Source organism: Rhamphochromis longiceps, linkage group LG1 (genome assembly GCF_057381845.1).
Source record: "Rhamphochromis longiceps isolate RC_006_pf linkage group LG1, R_longiceps_female_GT1.1, whole genome shotgun sequence".
NCBI lineage: Eukaryota > Metazoa > Chordata > Actinopteri > Cichliformes > Cichlidae > Rhamphochromis > Rhamphochromis longiceps.
Genome location: NC_140557.1, coordinates 17,167,375 through 17,186,196, shown reverse-complemented (window position 1 = coordinate 17,186,196; position 18,822 = coordinate 17,167,375). Strand labels below are relative to the sequence as shown.

At 38.8% G+C, this 18,822-nt stretch overlaps 1 protein-coding gene across 1 annotated transcript in view; it reads right to left on the bottom strand.

Moving 5' to 3' along the window:
* The window catches only part of kiaa1549lb (KIAA1549-like b), a 64,523-nt gene that overhangs the window by 31,451 nt on the left and 14,250 nt on the right, over positions 1-18,822 (bottom strand). The window contains exon 2 of the mRNA XM_085400679.1: positions 2,181-2,534. Within this exon, the coding sequence (XP_085256805.1) occupies positions 2,181-2,534 (354 nt within the window). The remainder of the gene's footprint in view (positions 1-2,180; positions 2,535-18,822) is intronic.

The following is an 18,822-nucleotide window of genomic DNA, read 5'->3' as shown; positions in this document are numbered from 1 at the left end:
GCCCAAGCTGAAAATAGCACTCCATGTCTCCATGCTGTTTTGTCCATCACTGGAGGAAGTAGTTACAGCAGGGGAAACATCGGAGGGCATGTTCGTTTCTCTGTCCAGGTGAAAATTAGATTTATTGCTATTCACACTAGTGATTGGTCCCTGAGAATGAGAAAAAGAGTTTGTTGTTTGTGTTAAGGTCATTTCGGACGGTTCATTATGACCCACCAATGTCACATTGTCTCTGTGAAAAACTCTCATAAGAGGTTCAGCTGTTACTGGTAAAAAGGGGATTTCAGTAGAGATTTTTCCAGAACCTGCAGACCCTTTAGTCAGCATGAAAAAATCTGTTTTAGTCCCGAGAGATGGGAAGCGTGTTGCGAACACTGATGGAGTTTCTTTCTTGTAAAACACAGCATCACTGATCAGAGAAGATTCATTGTTTCCATTGAATACAGGAGAACCTTGCAATACTTTACTATTTTCTGCTCTTGTGTGGATCTCAGTCATGCCCTCTGATTTTATATGAGCAGAGGTTTCATCAGAGGACACCACTGTCTCTTCAGATTTTTTAGAAGTTAAACTAAGTGTATACAATTTATGGAAAAAATCAGGCAAAGGCCTTGTTTGAAGAGGTCTTTCTGAGGGAATTATTTGCGGTGATGAAACAGATTTGGGTTGGTTTGCAAAATATATCGCACTTCTGGAAGATAGCTCATCTATATTATTATAGTTCGGGTTGTACGTAGGCTGATTGAGGTGTGAATGGCTTCTGGTTTTATAAATTATGTCATTTGCAGATCCTGAAAGAGATTCTATCTTATTGCTAGAAAATAAAGTTTTTGAGGTTGTGTAATCTATGTACAAGTGAGTTATGCCCTTGGAAGACCCAGTTACAGATTCCTGAATATTTCTGGGTCTCAAATTGAACAAATCTGACTCCAGTGCAGACGATGTTGTTCCTGTTCTGGTGCTCAAACTGGGGATAGAACGAATAGTGGAATCAGGTTTCAGCTGTGTGAGTGAAAGTGAGTTATTCAGGTGAGCATGAGTGGAAACAGATCTGAGCTCTGCTGCCGTTATCTCTCCCTGGTTGTAAATTACATCAGTGGCAGGGACTCTGGGACTGCTGTGACCCGCTGCGATCAGTAAATCACCAGGATTAGATACATGCTCTGAGGACATCATGCCAGAGTGGCTACCTGTTAGCTTGGTGATTGCAGCTTCAGAGAGCGTCACTTTACCTGGTGGAGTCTCCAAGGAAACTGTAAAAAATGATTCACCTGGTGTGATCGCCATTACTGGTGACACAGTGGGAGTCCCAACATGCGAGCTGAGTGATGACATGACGGCATGACCTTCATGAATAAAAGTGTGACTTTCTCCTGCTGTCTTAACTTCCTCTTCCATGTATGCCGTTTGGTTTAGAAGCCACTGTGTGATATGACTAGAAATTGAGTAGCCTTTAGGATGGGCAGACAGCAGTGCTGATGTGGGATTTTGTGAAGCTCCCTGCTGCCTTTGAACAGTTTGACTCTCCAGTTTAGAGGGAAATGAGGCGTTCATTTCAAGATTATTGGCGGGTACAAAGTTCATACCTGGATTTTGCATTTGAGTAGGTCTGTACAAAATTTTTAAAAGATTTTGACTATAGTTAGGAGTAGAGTATAGTGTATATGTGCTGGTTGCTGGTGTCTGGATTTCTTTGGGTGTTGCAATTCTAGTGTATAATTCACTCACTGGGTAGATTCTGTCCACTGATGAATGTGTTGTTACTTTATTGCCTTTATCAATGCTGGTTTCACTTGAAGAGTGTGGCCGTTTGCTTGTTTTGCTTTGTCTCTCCTGTCTTACAGATTGCAGGTCAGCAAGTGACTGAGTGGTGGACTGCGGGAATGTTAAACTGTCTGACCAACCCTGAGACCTTGCTGATAACGCTGCTGTTTCTGTCTGAAGGGCTTTGTCTATCCACTCAGTGGAAGGTGACAGGAAAAATGAGGGCACGGAGGATGAAAGCACAGACAGTGTGGATGGAGATGGAGAAGACATTATTGGTGTCAACTCTGTTGATGATGGAAACAATGATACAATGTTGTTTCCGTTTGTGAAGGATACACGTGACAGCCTGGATACAGTGTAACCAGCAGTCTGAGGCGGTGTTGCGTGTTTTTGAGACATGCTAAAAGTCAAACCTGAGCTGGCTCCCACATGTGACGATGAGGAGGACATGTCTGAGCCCTGGCTGGAATTACGTGAAGGCCATTGGGTGGTATGGATCTCATCCCTGGTGATAGTTGGCAAGGTTCTACTTTGATCAAGGCTCACTGGATGTTTGACAGTTCCTGCCATCATGGTTAAGACAGAAGAAAAAGCAGGCTGCCCCGATAAGCCCTCCGCATCAGTGTCTGAGTGACTGTCTGAATGGACAACTGGGAAAGGCACCTCCTCAGCCACTGACAGGTCAGCCGATGGGTGAGCAGGAACGCCTGTGACTGCTGGGTCGCTCGGTAAAGGTGAGGAGCCTGAGGCATCGTAGGTGGATTTTTCTGTTATGAGGGCATAAGAGGGAAAGATGGTTCAGTAAGTTACAAACAAAACAGATTCTTGTTCTGCATACCCATGCACATCAGTAAATCAGCAACAAACAAATACACTGAGATTTCTACCGCAGTCATGGAGTTATGAATTCATCAAAGCTAACTTCTTAGAAGCCTTCAAGTTTGCAGTTAAAATGTTAATAAATCATTAATGAATTGATGTTGGTCCAGATGCTCTCCTGTTCTTTCTGCTGTCCAACAGTCAGTTGGAGATTAATTAATGAGCTATCGAAAAACATAAAGCAGGACAAGGTTAAAGGTAAAAGCAGTGGTACGGAATAACACATTTCTGAATTTTTAAGCCCTAGAACCTGTATGAAATGCCATGCTGATGCCCTGTCCTATTAAATGACAGTGTGAAAAATCAGACTGCCACTGCATTGTGCGTACTCATTCAGCCTGCATGTCAGCACAGTATTACTTTTCTGTAAACAAGACCGATGAGGCCATTACATAGAGACTGGTATGTCTCACTGTCACACAGGATCAAACAAAGCACATGTGCAAATGGATGTTGCTGTCAGGGGTAATTGTGATATTTTGGATAAGCTATCATTTAAAAAAAAGAAAAGAAATAATACTTTCAGTGTACAATCTCTTAAGATTGTGAGAATTATCACAAATACTACTTAGTTAGAGGAATTATAATGATAGGTTTCTAATAGTCTCAGACAATATACCAAGGGCAAACATGTATTCCCAAAATAGAGGAAAAGGCACAGTCTTCAAAGTGGAACAAATTGAATTACTCAAGAGATAGCAACCATGTTCTAAAGTACAGCAAAGATTATGGCACGCCTAAAAAACCACTTTGGACTTATTGTTACTGTGTTTTGTGCCTTTGCAGAAATTACATCTCAGTAAAAGAAAGAGAGAGGCAGCTGGAGAATATTAGCTATCATCAAGATGCTGGAGGTCATTAATGTGCTGAAGCTGAGCTGTTTCTCATCCATTCCTGTCCCTACCACTTCTTTTATTCACGGCACATCGTCAACACATCCATACAGGGATTATTTTATCCATTTATGAAGCTTAGCATTCCTGTCACATCTTCCACCCCCTCAACATGCTTGCCTTGCTAAAGTTCATCTAACTAGCAAACCCCTTAGTGTCTGAGAGACATGGACAGAAGACGGAGTTCTGGGGACTGTTTTGACATACCCGAGTACTCAGAAAAGCAAAAAAGATACTCAAATAGCGTCAATGTTATTTTGCCAGATCTATTTTTCAATTTCATTTCTTTTAATAAATATATACTTGAGGATAGAATAAAATATAAGATAAGTGTCCAGCACATTCTGTGAAGCCTTTGAGTCTATTTCTTTTTTTTTGTACAACACATAACGATTAGCCTAAGGTGGTGTGTACTAACACAGCTGGGACTGAAAACACTTTTTTTCTATCAGTAGAATTACAGAATAAATGAGAACTGTAATAGAATTTAATACCCGTGCATTTAGCAAAAGTTCCAGGTTTATAACTGTGAATGTAGCCTTAAATGTCACCAATATCCCAGAGAACTGGCATAATGCTTTTTATAATTTGTTTTCAGAGAAGTAAATCACAGAATTTTATTATCTGCCAGTATTAGTTCCTTAAACACAGCCCCCTCATCCTGTATTTGTGATCCCACTTAATTCCTTTTCTCCAATAAATCTGTAACATGGTAAAATGTGATTAGTGAAACTGCTATACAGCAATTTTTAATCCATTCTTGAAATCCAGTGATACAAAAGAGTGGAAATAAGGTAATTGCTCTCATCTATTCACAAAGGAGTTTAACAAAATAAAGGATATCTGTCCTTCCTTAAGGCTACTAAAAAGGTCAGAGATACTACCTTCCATTCTTCCATCCTATCCTCTACCCCCCATCCTCAATCCCACAGTTAGCAAGCCAACTTCTTTTGTTTCATGGGATGGATGCCAGTCCAAGTGAAGGTGTAAGTTCCACCTGTGGTTTGCCACCTGCTCCGATGGAGCTGAGCATATGGAAGGATTTTTAACAATGGACCACAGAGGACAATACTTGCAGATAAAAGCTGAGAGGAAATGTGAAAGTATAATAAAAAGGGTGGGCTATGAAAGTGTATATAGCAGTGGGAGAAGAAGAAAATGATGACATTTTAGGTCATTTGGAAGAAAAACTGTAACTGCCTTTAAGTCTACAGACTGTTCACACCATCAGGCATCTGTCTCAAAAAACAGAAAATATCAATCAATCAGTGTAAAAAATGAAGATTTGCATCTTGACCAAAACTAGAACAATTCAAATGGGTTATAAATGCAAAGCGGGTGTTTGATTGTTTAGGTTACTTAAGTAAAATGACACTGTATCGACAAAACAGGTTATGATTTTAACATTGTTGCAATTGAAAGACTAAAAATGATCCAGTTAAGATAAAAAAAAAAGATGGAATGTGAACGTGTAAAAGACATCAATCATTAATTACATTTTGCAACAACTTCTTATTTTGGATGTCAGTCTGAAAGACACCAAGTACAGGTTTTGGAAATGTGTATAAGAATATACGCCACACACCTGCGATGATACCATGTGAATGGTGCAGCCATAAAAACACTGTGTTGGGTTTACTTATTTAGCTCAGTATCATGTAGTTTAAACAAAGAGCTGGAATTTGTTGAAATACACAGTATATGATTTGTGCAAGGGAATTATTAGGCAGTATAGAGTCAGTTTCTAAAAACATGAACTAATCATGGTTTAGTAACAGCATTAGAGCCTTCTGCAAGAAGTCAAAACTACAGACATGTGGGATAAATAAAATGTTTAACTATTAGTCAAAAGACAGCTAAACATACCTGACTTAGCTCTTAAACCTTTGACAAGCCACACGTTCAAACCACAGACATCAAATCCAGACTGAATTCTTTTCCTCTCTTCAGCCAACACTATCTTTGAGCTACCAGGACATAGACATGACACTGCTGGGCTCCTGGTGTTGCACTCATATTATACATTGCTTCCCCTTTTGCTTTAAGCTGTTTTTGTTCTCTTATGTGTAGAAAATGGTAAACAAGTGAGTGTAATTCAATAGTGAACTGGATGGAGGCCTGGGAGCATAGAAACCAATTTGAGAAGCCTGGCCAACTCCTGCCGAGGAAGTGCCTCTTACATTTTTGGCTGTCTATGACAGGAAACAGCATATAGAACTGCTCTGAGCTGTTGTTCTTTTTAAATTATAAAAAATGGATCTATTTCACATACTGTCGCTGTTTTTCTCTCTGTGGAGGTATCATGCTTGTGCAGGGCTGGAAGACGAGTAGAAGGAGCATTTGGCAGTGATGCCAAGCACTGCTGTGGTGGCAGTGTGGATGCGAGGGAGAATGTCACACACCCAGCTCTGTCTTTTTTTTTTTCATGGGGTGCAAACAGCGCAGCAGGATGATACATGCCTCATCTGTCTGGAACAGAACCCAGTGGACACTTAACTCTGCAGCCACGCAGAGATGCGTACAGTGTACTAAAAGAGATGTTCGTTCACTCAGTCATGAACTCGAACAAAGTCTTTATCGTTTGCTTTTGGTTCTTTTTTACTCTTTGTTGGTTTGGTCATTTAAAAATAGTTCAGGATAGACCCAAGTACCAAGAGTTGGTTTGTGTTGTGAATTTTGATTTAAATTATGTACCTTATTTAAACAATAACAAACATATTCTTCTATTTACTAGGGTAAAACAATACTTTTTTATACTAAAATTGTGAAAATGCAGTGGGTTCTTTTTTGCATGAGAAAGGTTGGTCAGAAAAAATTGATACTTGGATACTCATTAATGCAAAAAATTCATTCATTCATTTCATTCATTTATTTATTCATTTTCAGGCACAACAAATACCTATATTGAACATAAAATACACAAAACAAAAAACAAAACTTGCCTGAAAAAGGAGTGGGACGAAGAAAACTTATTAAATCCCACCCCTATACTCACTCATCAACAAAAAAAAAAAAAACAATAAACTTCCCGCAGCTACGCCCATCATTGCATACAGACCCATCAACAGCCCCGGGCAGATACAAGCATCTAAGCGGCAGCTCGCAACCAACAATTAGAGCCTTCATAACTGAATACAGAATATATAAATTATAAATTGCATTACCACAGGTAACAGGCAGTAATAACTACAAGTAACAAACACACATACATATACATACATATATATCTACACACACAAGTACATATATGTACATACATACGCACACTTTTTTTTAATTTTTTTATTTTGGAATCCATACCAGCAATGGTAAGAGGACAGACATTACAGCGCACACTAAAACCCATCATTGAGTATACTGTGACCAGACCAACTGTTTGTAGAGAAATTTAAATCTATGAATATTTTTGCATTGTTTCAATTGTAAACTCAGACTGTTCCAGATTTTCACACCACATACAGACACACAAAAACCTTTACGGGTTGTTCGAGTTCTGGGTAATTTGAATTCTCCAAAGCCTCTCACATTATAAACCTTTTCTCGAATTTCAAATCTAGTTTGTAAATTTGCCGGTAAAAGTTTAGTAAAAGCTTTATACAAAATTATGGATGTATTGTAATTAACCAGATCCTGGAATTTAAGTAACTTTGCCTGAAGAAAGAATTTGTGAGTATGATCTAGATAACCAGCCTTGTGAATAATACGCAGTGCTCGTTTCTGTACTGTGACTAATGGATTAGTTGTATTTTTATATGTATTTCCCCACACTTCCACACAATATGTAAGATATGGAAGAACCAGGGTACAGTACAGAGTACGAAGTGCATCTTTATCAAGGAATTGTTTCACTTTGTTCAAAACTGCAAGGCTTCTAGAAATTTTGGTTTTTATGTGTCTGACGTGGGGTTTCCATGAAATTTTGTTATCAATTATAACTCCCAAAAATTTGTTTTCACTCACATTATCAATTGGTACACCTTCAATGATAATTGGTAATTCTATATTATATTTTAAATTACCAAAAAACATTGCTTTAGTTTTATTTATATTTAATGATAATTTATTTATGTCCATCCATTTTTTTATTAATTTTAGCTCCCTGTTTACAGTCATTACAAGATCAGTATAATCATCGCTACTGAAAAATATGTTGGTGTCATCTGCGAACAGTATGAGTTTAAGTACTTGAGAAACATCAAAAATATCATTTATGTATACATTGAAAAGTTTTGGTCCCAACACTGACCCTTGGGGAACACCACATGTAATACCAAGTTTCTCTGAATGGTAATGCCCTATGCTAACATATTGTTCCCGACCTGTTAGGTAACTTTTTAACCAGTTACCAGCTTTCCCTCGAATACCATATCTTTCCAATTTATCCAGTAAAATTGAGTGATTGATTGTGTCGAAGGCCTTTTTGAGGTCAACAAAAATACCAACTGCATATTTATTTTTATCCAGTGTATCAGTAATTTCTTCTACTGCCTCAATTATCGCCATTGAAGTGGTTCTTTGCGTTCTGAAACCATACTGACCAACATTTATTATTTGATGTTTTTCAAGGAATTTTTCTAATCTTGAATTAAAAAGTTTTTCTAGAATTTTTGAGAATTGAGGCAGTAGAGAAATAGGCCTATAATTGGTAAAACTGTGTTTGTCATTACTTTTATATAGTGGTATTACTTTCGCAATTTTCATTTTTTTTGGAAAACAACCGGACTGAAATGATAAATTACAGATATATGTTAAGGGACTAGCAATATTCAGAATAACCTGTTTAACTACAGACATATTTATGTCATGATAATCCATTGAAGACTTACTTTTACATTTTAATGTGATATTTATTACTTCTTGCTCATTTGTAGCTGAGAGGAACAGTGAAAAGGGATTTGATTTTATATTACTGATATTTTCATTTTTATGACACGGGATGTCCGCTGCTAGTTCAGGGCCAACATTTATGAAGAATTTATTGAACCCATCGACAATATTACTCATGTTGTGATTTTCACCATTTGCATCAGTAAAATATTCAGGATATGATGTTCCAGAAGATCCTTGTTTAATTAAGTTGTTTAACACATCCCAAGTTCCTTTTATATTGTTTTTATTTTCATATAATCTTCTTCTATAATAAAGTTGTTTGCTCGTTCTTATAATATCAGTCAATTTATTTCTATATGCTTTATATCTTTGTTCCACTTCTTTTGTTTTTACTTTGATAAACTGTTTATACAGATTGTTTTTCTTTTTGCAAGCATTAATAATTCCTTTTGTGAGCCAAGGACTTTTTATCTTTTTTTTCTTTGTCATGTGTTCGTTTACAGGACAATGTTTATTGTACAACATAGTAAAAATATCTAGAAAATTATCATAAGCCTTGTCCACATCTGACTCTTCATACACCGAACTCCAATCTTGTTGTGCTAAATCGAAATTGAAGGCATGAATTGCTTCTTCATTTATTGTTCGCTTTGCTATCATGATCTTGGTATCTATTTTTTTTAAATCACAGTCACACAAAATAAAAACTGGTAAGTGGTCAGTTATATCACAGACAAGCAGACCACTATTAATTTGGAAATCCATGACATTAGTAAAAATGTTGTCAATAATAGTGGCGCTATGTGATGTTATTCTGCTTGGCTTTGTTATTGTTGGATATAGTGATAAGCTGTACATTGTGTCAGTAAAGTCATCAATGGCTTTTAACCTTGTTGGATTTAGCAAATCAATGTTAAAATCACCACAGATAAATAGTAATTTTTGGTTCACCGAAGCAAACGTTTTTTCTATCCATTCATTAAAAGTGTCAATACTTGAACTGGGTGTCCGATATATACAACTTATTATAACATTTCTCTTTTTTTCATTCATAATCTCAATAGTCAAACATTCCAAAATTGTTGTCATATTATATATTAATTAGACACGCATTTGCATAGGAGCTCATTTCCAGTGCTGAGAAAAATGTTTGACATGCGTAAGTCTAAGTTTTGGATTATTATGTTGAAATTTCAGGTTATTGTCTCAAAATTTTGAGTTCGATATCTCAAAATTTTGACTTACTAACTTAATTAGGGTTAGGGTTTGACACTTACTAATTCAAAATGCTGAAAAAATAACCCAAAGTCAACAACAACAAAAAAACCCTTGAAAACTGAATTAAGTTGACATTTTTAGATAACCAGATTTTAAACTACCGATGGTTAAAAAAAGGTTTTTAGTGGCAGAAACAAGCTTCTATAAATTTACAACATTCATGCCCTGATGAACCCATCAAAGAGCGACTAGTCGTTCAATATCTTGCCCAAAGACTGGAGCAGTCAGGGCTCAAACCACCAACCTTGCCATTAGCAGGTGACCTGCCCTACTTCCTGAGCTACAGCCACCCAGTTTTGTACATGCTGATTTTGTAGCCTTTTTGCCACATACCACACATAAAAAAAACAGATATAGCCACTGTCACCAACTGGGCCGCAGAATCTTGCTGTGAAGTCTCAATTTGAGCATCTCGGTTTGTAGAAACTAGGCATCATATGTGTGACTGACACTGCATGATCATTTGGTAGCTATTTGTCATTCACCAGGCAGGTAGCCATCCATTTAACACTAAATGTGACCACAGTTTACTAAATAAGTTACAGTCAAGTGTTAGGTATGATTTAAACTCCATAATTGAGACCATTAATTATTTTTAAAATGTATTCTACTACTTTGTTTAGCAACCAAAGAAGTCACCACCTGACTGACACCACCAGTTGAAAGGAATCTATTTTTAAGTGCAATAGTAATGTTCACTTAGTGTATCCATCCACCTATAGTGCTTTTTGCACTTTTTTGATTAATGTTTTTGCATAAATCTTATTTGTTTAGAAAAAATCCACTGGCCCAATCACTGTCCCTTTTTTCCACTGATGAAGTCCTCAGAGGAGAAAAACTATCTCCTGACAATGCCCTGACTCAGGAGAAGCTGAGCTCTCTCTAGCCACCTATTTTTTTTTCTATTTCCTCTCTTCTCCTTCTCTTCACTTCCTCTCTCTGTCCCTCCAGATGAAAGTCAGCCTTTCTACTGACGCTGAGGCTCTTCAGCTTTTTCAGCCTGACATGTCAACACACTGACTTCTGTCCTGATGTAGCTCAGAACACTGTAGTCATGGCTTATGTTGTTGCAGTCTGTCTGCTCATATTACTGCTTACAAAGGCTGTCCTTGTCCCCGCGTCTGAGTTTAACCCACCCCATTTAGGTTTGACATTAGATGCTGTAAGATTAGAAAAATCTGATTGTTATGAGTTGTCCTGATTTTTGAAGATACGAAAAGGTACACAGGATCGGTTTGGAAAATGTAAAAGAAAAAACAATTTGAGAAGCTGTCACAATCACTTTGGGGTATCATAAGAGACTAAAACAGTGCTGTTACATTGTAGTCTTTAATTAGCCCAACACTAATTAATTCCTCCCAGTATCTGCATCGCTATATGGCGTATTGGGATAATGTTCCTATTGAGTGTCTCTATGTTTGTCTCGGCCAGCGCTGGCTTAGTACAACACACCAGAGTGCAATAATTCATGGCTTTTAGCAAGCTTTTGGAAGGTGACAGGGGACACATTCTCTCCACTCTCACATGAGAGATCATATATCTGCTTGCTCAGACCCTCTGGCAAAAAAACAGAGTAACTGAATCCAAAATTAACTGATTTCTATGGCTCATTATGTAAATTCGGAAATCAAGGTGCTGCTTCAGCAAATACGTGAAAAAGCGCAGCACATTACTCTTGATAGATTTACCTATGCCTTCATTACTAGTGCAAAGGACTTTTTGAGAAATGTTTGACCTAAATATTTATTAATTAAATTAAATATTTATTTAATAATTTTCATCTACTGTAAAATTTAGGAGCATCCTGTCGCAAAAAACTACTCAAGATATTTGATACTTCTAGGCTAGATTGCTGTATTTCACTGTGTGATGTCCCATGGTCTGATGTCCTCACGCAGAAGCAGGGCAGCCACCAGCTGTTGCAGGTGGCTGCCCTGCTTCTGCATGAGGTCTCTTCCTGTTAAAAAGGGAGTTTGTCCTCCTCACAGTCTCCAAATCTTGTTCATCTTCCTTTTAGAACTGATTATTGTACAGATTACAGTGTACAAACACTTTAATTCATTAATTACACCTATCTAAGACAAGGTTAGATGGTTATGGTTAGATGCCTGTTGCCTCCAAAAATTCTTTAATTCTTTGTGACATAGATTCCAAAAAGTGCTTGAAACATTCCTCAGAGATTTTAGTCAATATTGATACGATAGCATCACACAGTTGTTGTATTTTGTCAGCTGCACATCTGCCACTTATCCTCTTATTTTCTCTTTCTCTCACATTGCCAATACCTTACATTGGGTGGTGGTCTATTAAAATGATTGAGCATTGAATGTACACACCAGCACTTCTACACCTTCAACTGTGCTTTCATGTTATCTGAAAAAAAAAGACAAGTCAACAGAAAGCTCCTTTCAACCCAAACTCTACCAAGCTCTACATGCAAATAAGAAAAAATCCTTTTAGAAAAAAAGGAAATTATAGGTTGAATTTTATTTTTTGGAAAAAAGTGTTTTTGGAAATAGTCTTTTTAAATCATTTATGTTTTGCGAGAACAAAAGGCAGACAATCTGATCTTTAAAAGTAGGCATAAAGTCACATCAGTCATCTGTACCACTGCTAGTGCGTAGTGAATGACTGCATTTTAGTTAGTTTGATTTTCTTTCTTGTTTTTGTTGCTACTTTCACATTGCATTATGTTTTGTTTGTTTTTTTATATTATGACAAATTTTTGAGTATGTATAGGCTGCAAAAACTATAGTCATCATGACCTTGAGTTGACTTTCCCAAAAGTAAAAAGTAACTAAGCTAGTGTTGGTGTGCTTGTCTTATTTCCAAAAATGTGACTTCACTGATTTATCAGAAACCAAAAACATTTGTTTTGTTTTTTAAGAAGAAGGAATTGTATCAAACCAAAGTGTTCATCTCCTGGGAACATACATTTCAGAGCAGGCGAGGGTACAAGTGTAGGAGTTGAGCTGCAAGCTGGGGGCTATGACGGGCCAGGAGCCATTACAGGCTGTCATCAGATAGTGACGCGGCAGCTGACTGCATATGAGTGAAGATGAAGGTTTCGTCTAAGGTATGCAATTGTACCACTTAATTTAAAAGCATCCATTCATCCAGCCATCCATTCTAAACAACCTTAGATGGCCCACAGTGTAAGATTAAAAGCTTAAGAAAGGCATAGAAATAGAAAATTATGGGCTTCCTTTGCTAAACTGGAGTGAAGTCACTAGTAGCTTTCCCTTTATACTATATACTTACACAATCTGTTCATTATTGTGTTCATTGTGTTCATATTCATTTTGGTTCTTCATATAGACAGTTTAACATGTGGGCAACTAATCCGAGTTTTATCTTCTGTTTAAACATAAGTAAATGAATTGATTTAATCAAGATTTTCTTGTTTGATTGCTTTGTTGTTATCATCCCCCCCCCCCCTTTTTGAGTGGGGAAACAAAGAGATCTTAATGAAAAATTATTTTTGAAGCCTTGTAGCTTTATTATATTTTCTTTTTAATTTGATTGCACACAACAGATAAACAACAGCAACCAAATGTAATCCTATTTGACAGCAGACCAATAGCCATCTACAAGGTTGACATCATCCAATAGATTTTATGATCCCCATTCAAAACTATATTTAAATAAATGTACAATTCACCACATCCTTGCTAACAATAAAAAAGGCCCCACAAAGGTCTACAAAATATATCAGAATCAACATCTGCCTGCAGGATGGCCTCTCTAAGTATAGCTGTGGCCTGAAGTCTGCTATTTAAAAGACCATAGCATCACAGCAGGTAAAGTTCAGCTTGGTCACCCGTGTCACCCTCTACTACTCTATTCTGGTTTCGCTGTAGAGGAGATCACAAGTTCCTGCACTCACTATTTAATTGGGTCCTCAGAGAGACTTCAGAGGAAGTCAAAGCTCGTCCTGCAAAGTGACAGAGCAGTGAATTTACCTGCTGTATCTTATATACCCTGCACTAAACCCCAGCACAACAATATCTCATTGTTCCAGTAGCAAAAAGGCCTGCCTTTCTGAACATGTCTAGATTACAGTCAAATCAGTTCTGCCTCTATGATTTAATTACCTGGAGTAACAATTTAGAAAAATTCATTACATTTTTTCAGTGAACTCTGTTCATTTTTCTCAAATCTTGCTAAATGCTGAAACCTGCTGTCCTCCCTTGGCATGCCTTTGCAAGTAATTGTGTTTTGCAAAGCATGAAAAAGGATGAGCAGATATTTAAAAAGAAAAAAGTAATAGTATATGTATAAACGTCAACCTCCTCTAAGCATTTCCTCCATGTGTGCTAAAGGCAAAAATCCTTTCTCTCTGGTTTTTCAGTTGACTAATGCATAAATCGAATCCCCAAAGAACACAATTAACCTCTAAAAGGTCTCATTTGTTTATAGTATAAATACTCATTAACCTAAACAACTTCATTCACGGTAAATTGTCAGACAAGCCGTCTTGTCTCTGAAGTTTTAACATCAACGTAATTAATTGCAGTAATGGTGACTGATTCTGTCGCCAGCCATGTCATGCTTTCCATGTCAAACCAACTTGGCTCTCAAGCGTATTAACATAAACACAAAAGCAAAAGCTGAATATTTACAAGGCTCTTAAGTGACATAACAAAGACACTGCACAGACTTGACCTTGATCAAGTCTGGAAAGGTTTTAGGAATATCACAAGCCTAAAACCCCCCACTCCACTGATGACTTGCTCTTAGCCAACACCCTTAACGACTTCTACTGCCGTTTTGACGAGCCATCAGGCAGCCTTCACACCTCCAACAGCCCCAACAATAGAGACACTTTGGACACTAATTCCCCCACCTCTCCCCCCTCCATAGAGCCATCACCACCTTCTAACCGTTCACCTACAACACCCCCCTCCTCACCCCACACAAAAGAGGATTTCACACCACCTCCTCCCACCACAACTCTTCATATTCATGAAGCAGATGTGAGGAAGCAGTTTAAGAACCTGAATGCTCGGAAAGCTCCCGGCCCAGATGGCGTGTCTCCTGCCACCCTCAGACACTGTGCAAACGAGCTGGCCCCAGTGTTTTCTGGCATTTTCAACTCCTCACTGCAGGCATGTCATGTGCCTGCCTGCTTCAAGTCCTCCACCATAATCCCTGTCCCCAAGAAACCTAGGATCACTGGACTAAATGACTACAGACCCGTGGCTCTGACATCTGTGGTCATGAAGTCTTTTGAGCGCCTAGTTCTCTCCCATCTCAGGACCCTCACGGCCCCCCTCCTGGACCCCCTGCAGTTTGCATATAGAGCCAGCAGGTCTGTAGACGACGCCATCAACATGGCCCTACACTTCGTCCTGCAGCATCTGGACTCCCCAGGAACCTACGCCAGGATCCTGTTTGTGGACTTCAGCTCTGCCTTCAACACCATCCTTCCAGACCATCTCCGAGACAAGCTTTCCCAGATGAATGTGCCTGATCCCATCTGCCGGTGGATCACTGACTTTCTGACGGACAGGAAGCAGCATGTGAGGCTGGGAAAGAATGTCTCGGACTCTCGGACCATCAGCACCGGCTCCCCTCAGGGCTGTGTTCTTTCTCCTCTGCTCTTCTCCCTGTACACCAACTGCTGCACCTCCACCCACCAGTCTGTCAAGCTAATCAAGTTTGCAGATGACACCACCGTTATTGGACTCATCTCGGACGGGGACGAGTCTGCCTACAGGAGAGAGGTTGAACGTCTGGTGTCCTGGTGCAGCCACAACAACCTGGTGCTGAATGCCCAGAAGACAGTGGAGATTATTGTGGACTTCAGGAAGCACACAGCTCCACTCCCCCCCCATCATCCTGACTGACACCCCCATCACCTCTGTGGACTCATTCCGCTTCCTGGGTACCACCATCACCCAGGACCTGAAGTGGGAGCCCACCATCACCTCCGTCATCAAGAAAGCCCAGCAGAGGATGTACTTCCTGAGGCAGCTGAAGAAATTCAACCTGCCAACACGGACGATGATGCAGTTCTACACTGCAATCATCGAGTCCATCCTCACCTCCTCCATCACCGTGTGGTACGCTGGAGCCACTATCAGGGACAAACAGAGACTGCAGCGTGTTGTGCGCTCTGCTGAGAAGGTGATTGGCTGCAGACTCCCATCTTTGCAGGACCTGTACACCTCCAGGACATTGCGGCGTGCAGCTCGGATCTCAGCTGACCCTTCTCACCCTGGACACAGTCTGTTTGACCTGCTCCCCTCAGGCAGGAGGCTCCGGTCCATTCGCACCAGAACCTCTCGCCATAAGAACAGTTTCTTCCCCTCTGCTGTTGGACACATGAACAATAACCATATGACTGTTCCCACCACTAACACATGACCCTACGCTGTGTTCACTGCATCATTCCATGTTTGGCACTGATCACCACCTGCACTCATGTATATATCTTTCAACGTAGCACTCTTAATTCTTATTCTCATGTATATATCTCATGTATATCTCATGCACATATCTTTCCATGTAGCACTTTTAATTCTTATCCCTACTTTTATTTTTTTCCATGTCTATTTAAGTGCTATTTATGACACTATGTTTGCACTGAAGCACCGCAGCAATTTCCTAATGTTGTAAACCTGCTCAACATTTGGCAATAAACCCCATTCTGATTCTGATTCTGATCATACACATGGGATGGTGAAGCCACTCAACCAAAGACCAAAATTTTCATGCTGTTTCATATAATTGGGTCAGGTTTGGATTTACTGAGGAAAACTACAATTTAAAGGTAGAGAACACTAGAACTGATAATATATCCCCAAAGCAACAACACTAGAACTGTCTTATGAATCCTTTTGATTTCCAAATCAGTGATCTATAAGACCTATAAGAGCAGATGTGTGGACTCTGATACCATTTCTTGACCACAGGGCTGCAGAGGTTAGCCGTAGCATGAGGATGATAGAGGGAAGAGGACAATGAGGGATAACAAGGTAGGATAAGCCTGTTAAGCCTTTGGGATTCCCTCTAAATCCACACTGGAGTCAAGCACAAGAATGTCAAATCTATGTAATGCAATCACAATGCTCTATAATCTGGGGTCACTGCAGCAACAGTCCCCAAAGTCACTGGCTCATGTTGATTCTGTTTTGGGAAGGGATTCTATGGGATTCTATGGGATTTGGAAATTCAAGTTTCCAACTGTTATTAATGGACAATGTGTATTTCCAGAGGGAAGGCACTCAAAAATACTTAATAAAAATCTAAAGAAGAATTTGTTAATAGCAAACATGGCGGTCATCTTGCTTCTGCTACCACAGAGGCAACCAAAGCTGAACTGAGGAACATGTAAGCCAGTCATCTTGTTACAGAGACAAATGCACATGAGTAGGAAATGCAAATACGTGTATAAAAGTGTAAGGAGCTTCTTTCCAAGCTCCTTAGACTACAATGACCTGGATGACTGAGAACCTTCACAGACAAGTGTATAAAAAGCATTTCTTCATGTGATCTGAATATGCAAGAGATGTTGAATCTAGATTAAGATCTCATTTTTACACTGAACTTTTGAAGAATTTTTTATTCACACTAGAGTACATGAAATCTCTGTTTGCCCACAAATCCCCGCTGCATGATCAGGGTTTGTGTGGCCAAAATCACAGGCACATCTATGCCTCCGAAGTTTCTTATTTATATCAGAAATTGTGATGTCATCATGATGCTTAGCAATCACTTTTGAATGGGTTACAACGAGGCATTTATAGCCTTTATGTGCTTAAAACACCTTATAAAGGTGATGATAGGATTTTAATTTAATAACGTATTATACCGTAAATACTTGAATTATGTTAAATTATATATTATTTGCCATCATTTTGCATGGCAACCACATAAAAACAGTCTAAAATCAAAGCATGTATGTAAATATAAACTCATGTTTTATAAGCAAACTGTTTAACTAACTATTTGAACTCTGGGAAATTTTCAGTAATTTTCTTTCTTTTTTTGCACAATTTATGACAGTTCATCTCATAGCCTTCTACACATTCTATTGAAAAGCCTCATATGGAGGATGCTATTTAAGATGCTTGTACAGATGCTTTTGCCTCTACAAGCCGCTTTGCAACCTGACTTTCATCCCAGCTCCTCGTTACAATATTCATACTATTTCTGATTAGTGCTCTGATCTATGCTGAGGTCCTGTGTTGCTGCTGCTCTTCTGTTGCAAGTGCTGGAAGGTCCCAGAACAACAATATGCAGATGAAATAATAGCCCTATTTTGACTAAAGTAGCCCTGTCAGAAATAATATAACTACTAACTGTGCTTTGTCAATGTCTGTGAGCAGCAAAATGGGAAAAGGCTTGGTTATGCACTGCAGGGCAATTCACCTCAATGTAGCAGTATCATATGTCCATATGCTGCCTTTTAATAAGGAAAGAAAACACAAAATGATTTGTTGAAGCATGAACTAGAGAATGCAAGTGATAATAAAAAAGACATTGGTCTATCATGCAGTTTACCATAGCTGAATACCGGGTCAACCAGTGCATGTTTGCGCTACAACACTGACACTGTTCATCTTCACATCACAGCGAGTAGATGCTCAACCTTGACATGCCACACAGTCGAAGCAAACAAAGGGATCACCACTGACTTCAACAGGCAGAATGATGGATGTGCTCTCAAGCAAAAACCTCCATTACAGCCTGAATTCACCGCAAGGCCACTGGTTGTCACACTGCAGCTGCTTCTGCAATGGTGGCTACCTAAGATCCCTCTGAAATACAAATACTGACAAGCCAGTGAGCATGCTAATGCTGCAGATATTTATAATAGGATCATAATGGTGAAAATCCTGCTGGCTGCATAAACTCTTATCACTGGAGCAACCCCCACTTCTTAAACATACACATTATTAAACAATATCCTTCTTTTGTTTTCAGTGTCCACTCTGGAAATGGTTTTATTTATATCATTACTGGTTATGAAAAGGATATGCTGTTAGGTCTACTGCATGCTATTTTACTCAGGTGTTGCATGTTGCAAGGCAGCTGTAATTGCATACTGAAGATTAAAAAAATCTTTTTTTTTAAAAAGTAAGAAACTTACATGTAATCAAATGATTAAGAAGTAATTACGTAAGACTGTTTCAGCTCAGCAAAAACACAAACATCTAATTAAGCTAGT